Source organism: Thamnophis sirtalis, unplaced genomic scaffold (assembly GCF_051295495.1).
Source record: "Thamnophis sirtalis isolate CommonGarterSnake01/CBP01778 unplaced genomic scaffold, rThaSir2_p1.2 scaffold_8, whole genome shotgun sequence".
NCBI lineage: Eukaryota > Metazoa > Chordata > Lepidosauria > Squamata > Natricidae > Thamnophis > Thamnophis sirtalis.
In genome coordinates, this window is record NW_028261388.1 from 20,806,147 (window position 1) to 20,819,989 (window position 13,843).

Consider the following 13,843-nt stretch of genomic DNA (forward strand, 5'->3'; position numbering starts at 1 on the left):
CAGGCTTACCCCACAGACTCCTCCCCTATCCTATCCTCTTCTCTCCCTCACCCTTGCCCCATTGATCCTCTCCTCTCCTCTTCCTCAGGCTTGCACCACAGAAGCCCCACCTATCCTCTCCCCTTCTCTCCCTCAGCCTTGCCCCACAGAATCCTCTCCTATCTTATCACCTCTCCCTCAGGCTCCTCTCCAACCTCCCAGCTGGCAGGCTGGATGAGTCACGCGCTGGCCACGCCCATGTGCATGTTTTCAGGTTGGGAGGGGGAGTAGAATGTCTAACTCCTTAGCATCGGAGCATGTTAATAATAATATAAGAAATACTAATGGTCTGATGGTCATTTTGAAAAACCTTTTCTAAGTGAGCCCCTAGAAGCCAAGAGGAACATACATGCCACATTTCAAGTTTGTAGGCTTTACAGTTCTGGAAATATTGTGATCGGAGTGAGTGGTTTTTGCTTATATATATATATTCGCTGATAACGGATAAGAGCCCGTGGCCTAATGGCTAAGATTTCTGCCTAGTATGTAATATAGCCCAGGTTCAAATCCCAGTAAGGGTATGGCTAGCTGATGAGAGCTAAATAGCACAAATAAACACACACACACACACACACAAACACACACACACACATATATATATATGTTATATTTGTGCTGATAAATAAATAAAGGGAGACTAATATAGATCTATTTCAAGCTATTTAGCTCTCATCAGCTAGCCATACCCTTGCTGGGAATCGAACCTGTGCTCTATTGCCTCTTAGGCAGATGTGTTAACCATTGAGCTACAGAGCTCGACTCCATATATATTTTTATATATATGGGAGGAAGCAGTTAGCTATATATATATATAGGAGGAAGCAGTTAGCTTCCTCCCATAATTGGGTCTTACCAGGGGTTGTGACACTAAATATATACCTTCTTCCCTGGCTTCAGCTGATAAGGAGGAGACCTGTGGCATAATGGCTAAGACGTTTGCCTAAGATGCAATACAGCACAGGTTCAAATCCCAGTAAGGGTATGGCTAGCTGATGAGAGCTAAATAGCTTGAAATAGATATATACTAGTCTCCCTTTATTTATCAGCACAAATAAAACACAAATATAACAAAGGCAACAGTAAAAATATTGGGTTTCTGTCATGATGGACTCTTGTGACGAGCCAATTGACAGATAATGGAAGCAGTTAGCTTCCTCCCATAATTGGGGCTTACCAGGGGTTGTGACACTAAATATATACCTTCTTCCCTTGCTTCAGCTGATAAGGAGGAGACCTGTAGCATAGTGGCTAAGACGTTTGCCTAAGATGCAATACAGCACAGGTTCGAATCCCAGTAAGGGTATGGCTAGCTGATGAGAGCTAAATAGCTTGAAATAGATCTATACTAGTCTCCCTTTATTTATTTATCAGCACAAATAAAACACACACACACACACACACACACACACACACACATATATATATAGTCCCCTTTATTTCTGGATTGTAAGAGAGCTATCCATATTACTGGCAAGTAATAAAAAAGGGGGGGAGGATAAAAGAGAAATACATTTTATGGAATCTTTATAAAGAAACATCTAGTGCACTTGTTATGCCCGTTTCTAAATTGGGAGGCCTTTGTCATGATCACTTGTGCCTTAGTCATCTCTCATCTCTCATCTCATCATACTGCAACATAGCCTACAAGGGGTTACACTTGTAGTCCATTTGAAAGCTTCAGCACATATAGAATGCATGGCTTAAGTCAGTAAGTACATATCTCATTTTACATACATGGCATATTGGTTAGAGTGCAGTACTGCAGGCTCCTTCTGCTGACTGTCTACAATTTGGAAGATCGAATCTCATCAAACTTAGCCTTCCATCCTTCCGAGGTGGGTAAAATGAGGACCTAGATTGTTGGAGGTGATATGTTGACTCTATAAATCGCTTAGAGAAACCTGTAAAAGCACTATATATATATATATATATATATATATATATATATATATATATATATATATATATATATATATATATATATATATATATATATATATATATATATATATATATATATATATATATATATATATCCTTGCTCTGGTGATTGAGGTAGCTAATAAATTGATTAAACAAGCAATATTACAAAATTGGTAATAATTTCTAAAATGTATTTAATGTAAAAAAATGGAATATTTTTAAAACATGTGAAAGAGCATGTATATATGTAAGGTCTTGTTTTTTAAAACTTATGAGCTTTGATCTTTTAATATCCAGAGAAGAAAACTGGAAAACTGAGTTTAGAAGGTGGAGTTGATACACACTTTAAAGCAGAGGTGGGTTCCTACCAGTTCGCACCTATTCAGTAGAACCGGTTTGTCAAATTACTGAACCGGTTAAAAGAGGTTCCACCAGTAGACCCGGAAAGCAGGCCACATCTATAGAAGAGGTTCCAAAATTTTTTGAAACCCACCACTGCCTTACAGAAAGGCTGTTAAAAAGCAAAAATAAATCAACAGTAGTGAAGAACAGGTTGAGCTCAATACTTAGGTTCAAATAATTACACCATAAAGACGAAGCATTCAAAACTGAGTTTAGTTAATGAGAGAAGTACACTACGGTGTGGCATGTTAATTCAGAGGATTGCACGCCATCTGAAAATAAACATTAAGTCAAAGCCCACAACAGATGTTTCACAGAAGTGTCCCATCTCAAATTTTTCTGCAGTACATTACTGTGACTCCGATATTGGAAATACAGTGCTAAAGATAAAGTATCACTATGTTTGGTATTAGCAATACTAGAAAATGACTGCACTTATTGCTACACAGTATCCATAAAGAAGAATAACATTTATTTTGAGCATCCCAAAAGGCTGGTGTACTACCTTCACCCAAAACTCTAAAAAAGGGAAAGATCTAAAGGACATTAAAGAAAAGGAAAGTAAATGAAATTTTCAAAATTGAATAATTCAGGGCATAACTGTACACTTTAATAAGTTTGATTTAATTATGGTGATATGGAAACATTAGTATATTTAAAGTGTTCAATATTTCTAATTAACTGATAACCTGGAGTCCAGACCAAATGTAATTTCTAATGTTGGATTTTTCCCTTTACCAGAGAAAGCCCCCCTGTGGAGTACTGTGAAGCCGTTACCATGGCAACTCCACTACACTGTATAGTAGAATCCATTTTCCGGCAGTTCAGTGGAAGTCATTTAAAGGCACAACAGGCTGCATCTTAACAGAACATACACCCCGAGGTGTGTTAGGGGTGTGTTACTACCACAGTATTTGTTTCCAGAGAAACATCTGTGTACCAAGTTTGGTTGAAATTGCTCGAGGCTTTCCAAAGTTATGCTGGAACATACACACACATAGCCACAGACTATATAGCAGACAGACAGACAGTTAGTTAGTAGTTATCTCAAACATCCTTTCAGGAACTTTAAAAAAAACAATTCCTTAAACAGTCTAGAGCAGTATTTCTCAGCTTTGGCCACTGTAAGATGGCTGGACTTCAATCTCAGAATTCCCCAGCCAGATCTGGAAGTTGAAGTCAACCCATCTTAAAGTGGCCAAGGATGAGAAACACTCCTCTCGAAGTATGAAGAATCATAAGCAGCAGTTTCCCATCATTCCAGCTTTATTTCTTATGCAACCAGACTCCATTATTAGAGAGTGTTTTAATGTGCTTCGTGAGATCCTAACCCTAAGATACTCTTAGTTGGTGAGAGAAAGTTTTCTACTTTATTTTTCAAAGAAATATTAAGGAAGCCTTCAAAAGTAACTTCAAAAGTTTTCATCTTTTTAATCAAAGGAGGCAAAATTATTTTTTGAAGTCAAAAATATGTTTCCAAAACATTATACGTCATCCTGTGCTAGAAACATTTAAATTATTCCTGCATAAGCACATTTCAGCAATCAATTTTACAGCCACCAATGCAATAAAACTGCTTTAACATGATGTAAATCAAATATCATAATTGACAAAGTATTTACTTTTATAATAATCCAATTAAAGTATAAAATCTACTTTTTTTCTGTAATATTCTTTTGTAATGTACCTGTACTAAAATTAACCCTAATGAAATATCTTGCTTACAAATACTTTGCTTAAACTACACAGTTTTAACAGAACAGTCAGGGTGAATTTGGTCAAATCTTTTCTGAGAAGTCACTAAACATAACAAATACAAATTAATCATTCTTCTTAAAAATTTGTGCAAGAAATTCAAAGTAAAACAAGAAGCAATGGTATATATACAGGTGGCCCTTGAGTTATGCTAGCAGTTGGGATTGGAACTTCTATTGGATGTGTCCATAAAGCATGATGTCATGTGACCACATCACTTAGAGTAGGTAACCCTGAAAGACCTAATTAATGTCATAATTGCAGGACTATGTGGGTTGTTAAGCAGGAAAAGGTGGAAGGCCAAACAAGAGCCATGGGCATGGCAATGGCAGGTGCTACAAGGAATGAGAATGGATGGGTGCCATAGGGTGCCACTGGCAGGAGATATGGAGAGCATGTGGGTCAACAGGAACTGTGAGCAGCAAGGGAGTGCTGTGTGCGGGTATGAATATAAATGAGGACTATTTATATTCTCCAGACATACAATCATTCTGTGTGGAGTCTATTACAATTCGTTTTTCATTTATGTTGAGGCCTAATTTTTATAATGTATCATTGTTCCTCCTTCAACGCATTCTGACTTAAACGATCACATTCTGCATAACAAACCTTCTGTCTCTTAGAAAAAATATCGGCAGAGCCCAGTGTAACCTTTTTACATATCAGAAAAGTTGACAAAGTGGGGCTTTCAAAAATTCAGTGGGACCTGCTGATATGTTAGTACCTAGATAGGAGACCCCTAGGAAATTCTAGGATTAAAGTCAAGACTGGGAGCTAAAAATATCCTGGAAGATAACAATAGCAAATGACTTCTGTATGGTTGTCAAAAGAGCAGGTGAATGCACAAAGCTCCATTTGTGCATGTCTGGATTAGGCTGCACACATGAAACCATCCCCTCCTCCTGCCACTGTCGGTCTACAGATCCTGAAAGGTTAGGGACTGCTGTCATACAGGATCCAAGGAAAAGGTCTTCAAACCACATGAAGACATGTAATAGCAAAAAAGGACAAAAAACATTTTCCTAAAATTAAATCACAAGCAGCTTTAGATAAATGGGAACCTGAGAACATTTCACTTTCTTTATGAGAAATTTACATACTGTATACAAGTCAGGAAGCCACAGCACAGATAGAATACAGTGAAGGAGACTGGCTCCCAAGTTCACAAAAGAGTGTAGCAAGAACGTATATGTTCTCCTTATTTATACACTCTATATGCTGAATATATATTAAGGGAAGCCGGTCAGGAAGGAGATGAATGTGGTTTTAAAACTGCAAGAAGAAACAACAATAATCTGTACTATGCTGATGACACGGTAGCTGAAAAATGGAAAGGATCTGCAAGGATTTCCATGAAAACCTAGAACTAAAACTAAATATACAGTTCAAACTAATGACAACAGACACAATAACCAGGCTTATAATTGAAAATGAAGATACCAAAGGTGTGGATACCTTCTGCCTTTTAGGATCAACAGCAAATGAACAAGTAGTGAAGAAATATGTACTTGGCTGAGCAGCCACAAAGACTTTGGAAGATATTCAAATGCTATGAGGTTTCTATACCTATGAAGATCAGAATTGTGCAAACCATGGTATTTTCCTATGATACTCTATTGAAAGTTGGACTTCAGAGAAGGAGGCTAGGAAAAGTATTGCTGCTTCTGTATTGGAGAAGAATATATTATGGACAGCCAAGAAAACAAACCAATAATTATTGAACAAATCAACCCAGAGTTCTCCCTTGAGGCACAAATGACCAGGCTCAAATTTTCCTACTTTATGGAACATTATGGAAAGACCCAGCTCTCTGGAAAAGGCTCTAATGATGGGAAAGTGGAGGCAGAGTGAGTAGCAAAATAGATGGACTCAATTAAAGCAGTGATGGGTGTACCATTAGAAGACCCGAAAGATCCATTTAAGGACACATTGTCATTAAAGAAGATCCATGTGATCTCTAAGAGTCGAAAAAGACTTCAGCACCTGAGGGAAGGACAAGAAGCAATGAGTGGAAACTAATCAAAGAGAGAAGCAACCTAGAACTAAGGAGAAATTTCCTGACAGAACAATTAATCTGTGAAAATATTTACAGACCCCTCGCATCCTGGACATAAATTGTTCCAACTCCTCAAAATGACGCTATAGAGCACTGCACACCAAAACAACTAGACACAAGGAGTTTTTTCCCAAATGCCATCACTCTGCTAAGTAAATTATTCCGTCAACACTGTCAAACCATTCACTAAGGCTGCATTACTATTACTATTAGTCTTCTCATTGTTCCTATCACCCATCTATTCCCACTTATGACTGCAGGATTGTAACTTGGTTTATATTGATATTGTTTCCTGATTGCTTATTTGTATATGACTATCATTAAGTGTTATACCTTGATTCTTGATGAATGTATTTTGTCTTTTTATGTACAGTGAGAGCATCTGCACCAAAGACAAATTCCTTGTGTGTCCAATCACACTTGGCCAATAAAGAATTCTATTCTATTCCATTCCTATTCCATTCTATTTGGTGTTGGGTTTCCTGCCTGAGCAGGGGATTGGACTAGAAGACCTCCAAGGTCCCTTCCAACTGTTATTCTATTTGTGATTTTCCAACCTAGCGCCCTTGCTCCATGTGCTACTACTCCAACTCCCAGCATCCGCACCCCCCACTATTGCAACCATGTTGGCCTCGGATGATGGGAGCTGTAGTCCTTCACATCTAGAGACAGCAGGCCAAGAGAGAACTTGAATAAGGGATCTCCAGCCTAAAATCCCCCCCAATCGTTCTTCCCGCACACACTAATAATAATGTAATTTAATAGCTGTTTCCCCACTCACCTGTGCCAGAACCAGGAAGAAGCTGCCAGTCCCCTCCCGCCTGTTCCATCCTCGGCAGGAGGCCACCAAGGCACCCCCTCCGAGCAGGGAGGCGGTTGTGAGCCACGGAGCTGTCCAGCCTTTGCGTTCCCGGAAGCTGCCAAGCATGAGCGCCCCGCGCCTCCCGCAACTGCGGACCAGAGCAGCCCAAACAGCACCCCAGGCCGCTGCCATTTTCTCAGAAGTAGAAAGATCGTTGGCATCAATCCATAAACGTTGATTAGTTAGAGCTGCCCACAGTTCACAGCTTCCAGGTTCGCTTTGGATATTCTGTTTTCTTATTCCATCAAGGGCTGTGCTGCCCCAGCAGTATATAGCTAGTGTAGGAACTAAGAACTGTCTCCTTTAAGAAACTACTTCCTGGGAAATGTAGGCAGAGATTGCCTTATGGGAAATGTAGTTCCATGACATGTGATCACATCTGTGTTTCTGATTGGCCACTGGGGCATTCTGCCTTTGTGAACCAGAGTAGTAGTGTTTGTGTCTCCGCTCAGCATGGGAACGAAACCATCATCTGTTTACACCACGTGATGGGACAGATTATGGAAAGTCTGAAGTATCTTAACCCTAAACTGTAAGTTTTTCTATTAAGAATGCCTGATGATAAACTTGATCTGAATGAGATTCCTAAGCGTGGAGTTAACTGCATGCCTGAGCAAGCCTACAGCACTGGAGGCAGAACAGTAAAAATATGATGTTATTTTGAGCTCCCTTCGAGTAAAAAGGACGTTGAAGTTGAATCCCATCTGTTTGCATTTTAACTGAGAACAGCTGCCGGGTTTCCTCCACCCCCTCTTGGAGCAGAGAGAAACATCCTGTTTCAGTGAGAAAAGCTGATTATCTCTCATGAGATAAAGGACTTTGTTGTGATTAAGAAAATGTGCTAAAAGGGGGCCAAAAGCAGCCTCTACAACCTAGCTGGCTCGAGCTGCTCTGAAAAGCCTGTTTTTGTTTGTGGAATAATGTTTACAGGCTAGACTCTTTGTTTCTCCTCTGATATACTGAAAAGCAGATCCTGCAGAGTTAGAAAAGCATGTTTCCTCTCGCTCCCTGTTTGAAAGCAAGGTCGACTTTTGTTTCCATTTAACTGAGCTCCAGGGGAGGGGACCCAGGAATCGCATGATAAAGCAACCTCCCCCCCCCCCTTTCCCAACCTATCCAGTCTGGTCTGCTGTTGTAAAGGCCAAACTCATGTGGCTTGGAAGCAAGCAGCACTCTAGCCAAGAAAGAAAAAACCGTTTCAGTAAATCAAAAGTCAATTCCAAGCCTTACTGCTTAAGTAGTTGTAAAAGCCTCATGGATAGGTCTCCATGGAAACAGAATTTGAGTAAGACAGAAGTCAGCTAGCCCAAATAGTTAACTGAGAATCCTGAGTCTTTTGAACTTAATTGATAGGTTGTCCTGGCAATGAGGGGCAATAAAGAGGCTCCAACCATCCCAGCATCAGCTAACTTTGTGTGTGTGCGTAGAGCCACCTGGCAGTCAAATGGCCATAAGGCAGATGCGGTCCAGCTGAAGGCCCTGCAAGTTATGATCTTGCTGTTTTGTGACTATTGTTTATGAAATATTGGAAAAAGACTCAACCAAGCTAGCAAGGTCCAAGATGGGTTCCGAGTCCAGGTAAAAACCCTTAGGAATTCCAAAACTGGTGAGTTAGCTTACAGCCCTCAAGGAAAAATGGCATTACCAGTTACTCCAAACATTAGTCACAAACAGCGCCCGCTGCTGGCTCCTCTACAAACTGTAATCCAGCATTTCAAGCCAACACATGGAACACACCCTGGTGGCCAAAAGTTGAACTGCGCCTGCATCTACACAGTCTTGCAACACACCCTAGTGGCCGACAAGTGGATTGCACCTGCACCTCCAAAGCCTTGCAACGCACTCTAGTGGCCGACAGGTGGACTGTGCCTGCATCTACAAAGCCTTACAATGCACCCTAATGGCCGACAAGTGGACTGTGCCTACATCTACAAAGTCTTGCAATGCACCCTAGTGGCCAAAAAGTGAATTGAACTCAGAAATTTATAATACATTCAAGAAACTTCCTGAGCTAATCCTAGTTATAGAATCTTCTCTACCCATGGCAGAAGGGTCATACATGCCAAATCCCATGCCTGAACCTGACACAGAGCCAGAATTGGTTGTCCAAAGTTTAGAATCGAACTCTCAGATAAGGCAGAGGCACCTAGGAAGACCTACGACTTTAGGCAGCGTAGAAAACCTACTGATACCAAGAAGCATAACCTGAGGGAGGAACGGGACAAGCAATATTGACGCTATAAAATATCCTGGGAAGAGTTGATGAATCTCTGCAACATACCCCTAGATAATATCTCCCCAAGCACATCCACTCAATGATAGATAAAATGGATGAACTTTTCTTACAATGGAAGGGTTGTGAAAACCGTCTCGTCAACATTTAGTCACTGCTAGGAGACCCAGAGATCGTAGAGGAAGATGGGCGAATAGCATAGCCATTTCTTCCACAGCACTACAAGCTGTTTCCATGCTGTCTTACAGGTCGAGGATGGACAGCCGAATTCGAAGTGTCTCACCGTTCACGTGCACCATCTCGGCATTTGCATGCGGCTTCCTCTCATGCTTTGAAAAAGCATTCTCATCTAATCCCAAGGATATTCCGGGGGAGAAGGCCACATCTGAGGTATCCCATTGTTCGCATGCGCCATCTCAGCGGTCACACGAAACTTCCTCCCACATCTCCAAAAATGCTTAATCCCTCTACCCGATATCGAGTGGGCACCAGTGTCTCACAGCAATCTTCCAGGTACAGCCAGATGTCATGGGCATTTAGAGCTTTCACCCTGTGGGGAGTGGTCAAAGGCCCAATGTGCTCCCCATTCACCTACAAGACAGGACTCGGTTGGGTCATCTTTAGTACAGTGTGTGTGTCGATCGGCTGCAGGCCCCAACCCAAGTGAATGTCTTCACGACTTCCACTCTCAGTAATGGGAGAACATCTCACTTGAAACCATGCCAAGAACACTTCACAACTTCATCAATCAAACCAGTTTTAGGAGCAACAGTGTTCCAGACCAGCAAAGAAGACAATGACTTGGCCTTGTCGATAGAGGACAAGAATTTCTGAGGCTCATGGACAAGGAATTCCAACAGGATGCTACCAAAAGTTGGGTGGCTCCACTACCATTTTGCATACCAAGGCAGCAGCTTCCAAACAATCATGAGCAAGCTCTCTCGCCTCTTGGCCACCACCAGCAGGGAACCTCGTTCCCAAGGACATGTATAAACAACAATGGAGACAAGTTCAACTGCTTGCCAACACATTCTGGTAGTGCTGGAAGCAGGAATACTTGCCCTCCCTGCAAGATCACCACAAATGGCCTTGAAGAAAGAGACCTTTTCTTGCTAAAAGACAAGGACACACCTTGGAACTTGTGGCCGATAGGACTTGTGCGCCGAGTCCTACCCAGTAATGATGGATTAGTTCGCCAGGTGGAAGTTCAAGTTGCAAAGCCATCGGAGTCAGGTCATGACCAGCAGACTTTCACCAAGAAACTCTGCACCAGACCAATCACCGACCTGGTACTGTTGCTAAGGAAGACTGAACTAGAAGATTGAACCTCAAGCTTTGCATGCGTTGTGTTTACATCATTGTTTACATTGTTTGATGATATGCCTTTGTGTAACTCAGTTAATTAGTTAAGTTTGTATGTTTGATGTTATGCCTCTGTTTATCTTAGTTAATTAGATAGTCAAGTTTGCATTGTTTTATGCCATGCCTTTGTTTGCCTTTAGTTAAAACTTAGATGATAGTGGAATGTATAATTCCAGGCAGGGAGTGTGCTGCCCCAGCAGTATATAGCTAGTGTAGAAATTAAGAACTGTCTCCTTTAAGAAACTACATCCTGGGAAATGTAGGCAGAGATTGCCTTATGGGAAATGTAGTTCTATGACATGTGGTGACATCTGTGTTTCTGATTGGCCACTGGGGCATTCTGCCTGCATGCAGAGAGTATAGCTGGGCATTTTAAATGGCTTCATGAACCAGAGTAGTAAAGTTTATGTCTCCGCTCAGCATGGGAGTGAAACCATCATCTTTTTACACCACGTGATGGTACAGATTATGGAAAGTCAGAAGTATCTTAACACTGAATTGTAAGTTTTTCTATTAAGAATGCCTGATAATAAACTTGATCTGAATGAGATTCCTAAGCATGGAGTTAACTGCATGTTAACTCCATAAGCAAGCCTACAATGCTTGAGGGAGAAGAAGGGCTATCCTAGAGTAGTTGTCGGAAAAATGGAGGCACACAATAAAGGCAGGTTCTTCCTTTCTGGCATAGCTCTTCATTACTGGTGAGAATGGTTTACAAAAAACTCATCTTTCAATATTTTCATGGTCAGCATGTTTTGCAAGATGCATTGAATACTTTGGGTGTAATTTGAGTGAGGGGTTTGCACGGGAAAGAGGTTTGAAGGAGTTGCTTAAACAGACTTTTGCTGGAACCTTAATAAAAACAAGAATGCAAATGCCCAGCTCAAACATTAGCAACAGGTGATCTTACAAGGAGATCTTCTCTCGCTGGTGGAAAAAATGGAACAAGTCTGACCAATAGTAGTGGAGTAAGTTTTTAAAAAAGCATGTATTCATTATTGTTATGGTTGGTTGCATAGCCAGATGTTTTGACTATCTTTGGCATTTTCCCCTTACCTTATTGAGTCCATCCCAAGGACCTGGAGTAAATTAAAGATATCACTGCATGATGCAATTATTATTTTGGAGCAGAAACACCTCTCTCGATGGGCTATTGCCATGTACATAATAGTATTAATCTATGTAGACTAGAGGGAGGTTGTCTCTGTGGAGGTCATTAAAAGGGACTTGGAAATGAAGTTTGTGGAGAACAAAGGGTTACCTCTAATTTTTCTAGCTCTTTCTAAAATAAAATCAAAACAAAAGACACGTTCTCTTGCTGAGCGCATGCGCTATTTTAAAAGCTCTTGCAAGTGATTGTAAGGCTGAGTGAGATCCTTAATGAGGCCAAGTAAACAGCTGCTGTTCTTCAACATTAAACTTAGGGTTTTTTCATTTTTAACGGTAATTTTTTTGTGTTAGTGCATGGTTCAATATACTGAATAAATCTAGGAAATAGGTTTCCCCACCCCCTTAATAGCCATTGTGCATTAGCTATACATGGAGATAGCAAATGGCATTGTCTTCACTGATGTGAATGCCAATTTTGAAGTACTGTGAAAATTAAAAAATCATACCGAGGGTTTCCGTCTGCTGTATGGAATTGTTTGGTCCGTCTCCTTGAGTTGCAGAAAGTTTGATCCTTGATTTCCTTCCAAGATGATACGCTACAACACCTAACAATATTATTTACTGAAAAGCATTGGAATTAAAAAGGAATAATTGCAGTTAAGCTTGTCTTACTCGTGGACTGGGATGAGTTAATAGAATAAAATAGAATTCGTTATTGGCTAAGTGTGATTGAACACACAGGAAATTTGTCTTTGGTGCATATCTTCTCACATAAAAAGACAAGATTCATTCGTCAAGAATCATAAGGTACAAGACTTAATGATAGTCATAGGGTACAAATAAACAATCAGGAAAGTAATATGATGGGGACTTGGCAGAGAAAAAGTTGGTGCCAGGCAAATGTGTGCCATTGTTAACTATAAGTGGGGACATGGCCGCTCTTAAATTATTGATCTCCAGGGTGTCAGGTTTGAATAGCTGGTCAAAATAGCATCTTGCCCAGTTAATCGTATTTTAGGGGGATAATTTCAATTTTTAGGGATTCACACAGCCTCCCAAATAAATCATAAATTAACCACATGAATAGCATTTAAACAACACATTTAGGCTAAAATGTGGTTGGCTAGCTTGTAGACTTTAACTTCAGTTAGGCTGGGAGTCCCCTCTCTAAATCAGTTTACTCCTACCTTTCTCCTGAGAAGGGGAAGCACTGAGAAGAGAAGGAGCTCAAAAACTACCTGCCTTTTTGCCAAGAAATTTTAACTTCCTTTTTCCACAGAGGAAAAATTCCCATTAATCCTCTGCTATCAACTCACTGGGCCAATCTTATCATTTGATAGAATAAGATCAGAAGTAGATCCTGCTGAATGAGACTAGTAGCTGCTCCAAAGGTCCTCTAACGTGGCAACTTGAAGATGTGCAGTAGTGGCAGGTTGCAGACGATACGCCCCGGTACAGGCATACCAGAGCACTGGGTAACGTTCTGATACGGTGCTCCGGAGGGCCCACCTGCCCACCCGCAGCCCTTACCTATATTTGAGTGCTTCCACGCACGGAAAATACGGCACCTGTGCGACGCTCTGCCAAGCAGCTGGAGCATTGCGGAGGTGTTGCGGAGCATCACAGGAAGTAAGGACGCATGCGTGTGCTGCGTGTGTGTGCAAGCGGGCTGCGCACGTTCATGTGGTGGACGCCGGGCCCCATTGCACTGTACCAGTTGCAACAGGATCCAGAAGTCACTACTGATGTGCAGACTTCAAGTTCCAAAATTCCCCAACCAGCATGGCTGGCTGGGGGATTCTGGGAGTTGCGAGTCCACACATGGACTTCAAGTTGCCAAGGTTTAGAAACACTGCTCTAAATAATCCTGCTTGTCTGATCTATTGAGGACAGAATTATATGTACCTTAAAATAGCCTAGATCTTCTAAACAAATCTGCTGCCTCAGTTCTAGTGAGAATTTCTTCCCCAGTATTAAGAAAAGATTCACCTGCCAATCTAGTTTGGAAGTGGTGCCTTCTTATACTTTGTCTCCCTCTCAAGCAAACTAAATAAATGTAGGTTTTCCAGCATGTTTGCCAAGGTAATATATATGTAGATTC

The 13,843-nt window shown here is 41.0% G+C and overlaps 1 protein-coding gene across 1 annotated transcript in view; it reads right to left on the reverse strand.

Annotated features, from left to right (window-relative positions):
* MICU2 (mitochondrial calcium uptake 2) overlaps positions 1–7,308 on the reverse strand; it is a 72,358-nt gene extending 65,050 nt beyond the window's left edge. The window contains exon 1 of the mRNA XM_014060532.2: positions 6,957–7,308. Coding sequence (XP_013916007.2) covers positions 6,957–7,169 — 213 coding nt within the window. The 5' untranslated portion in view covers positions 7,170–7,308. The remainder of the gene's footprint in view (positions 1–6,956) is intronic.
* Between the last annotated feature and the right edge of the window lie 6,535 nt (positions 7,309–13,843).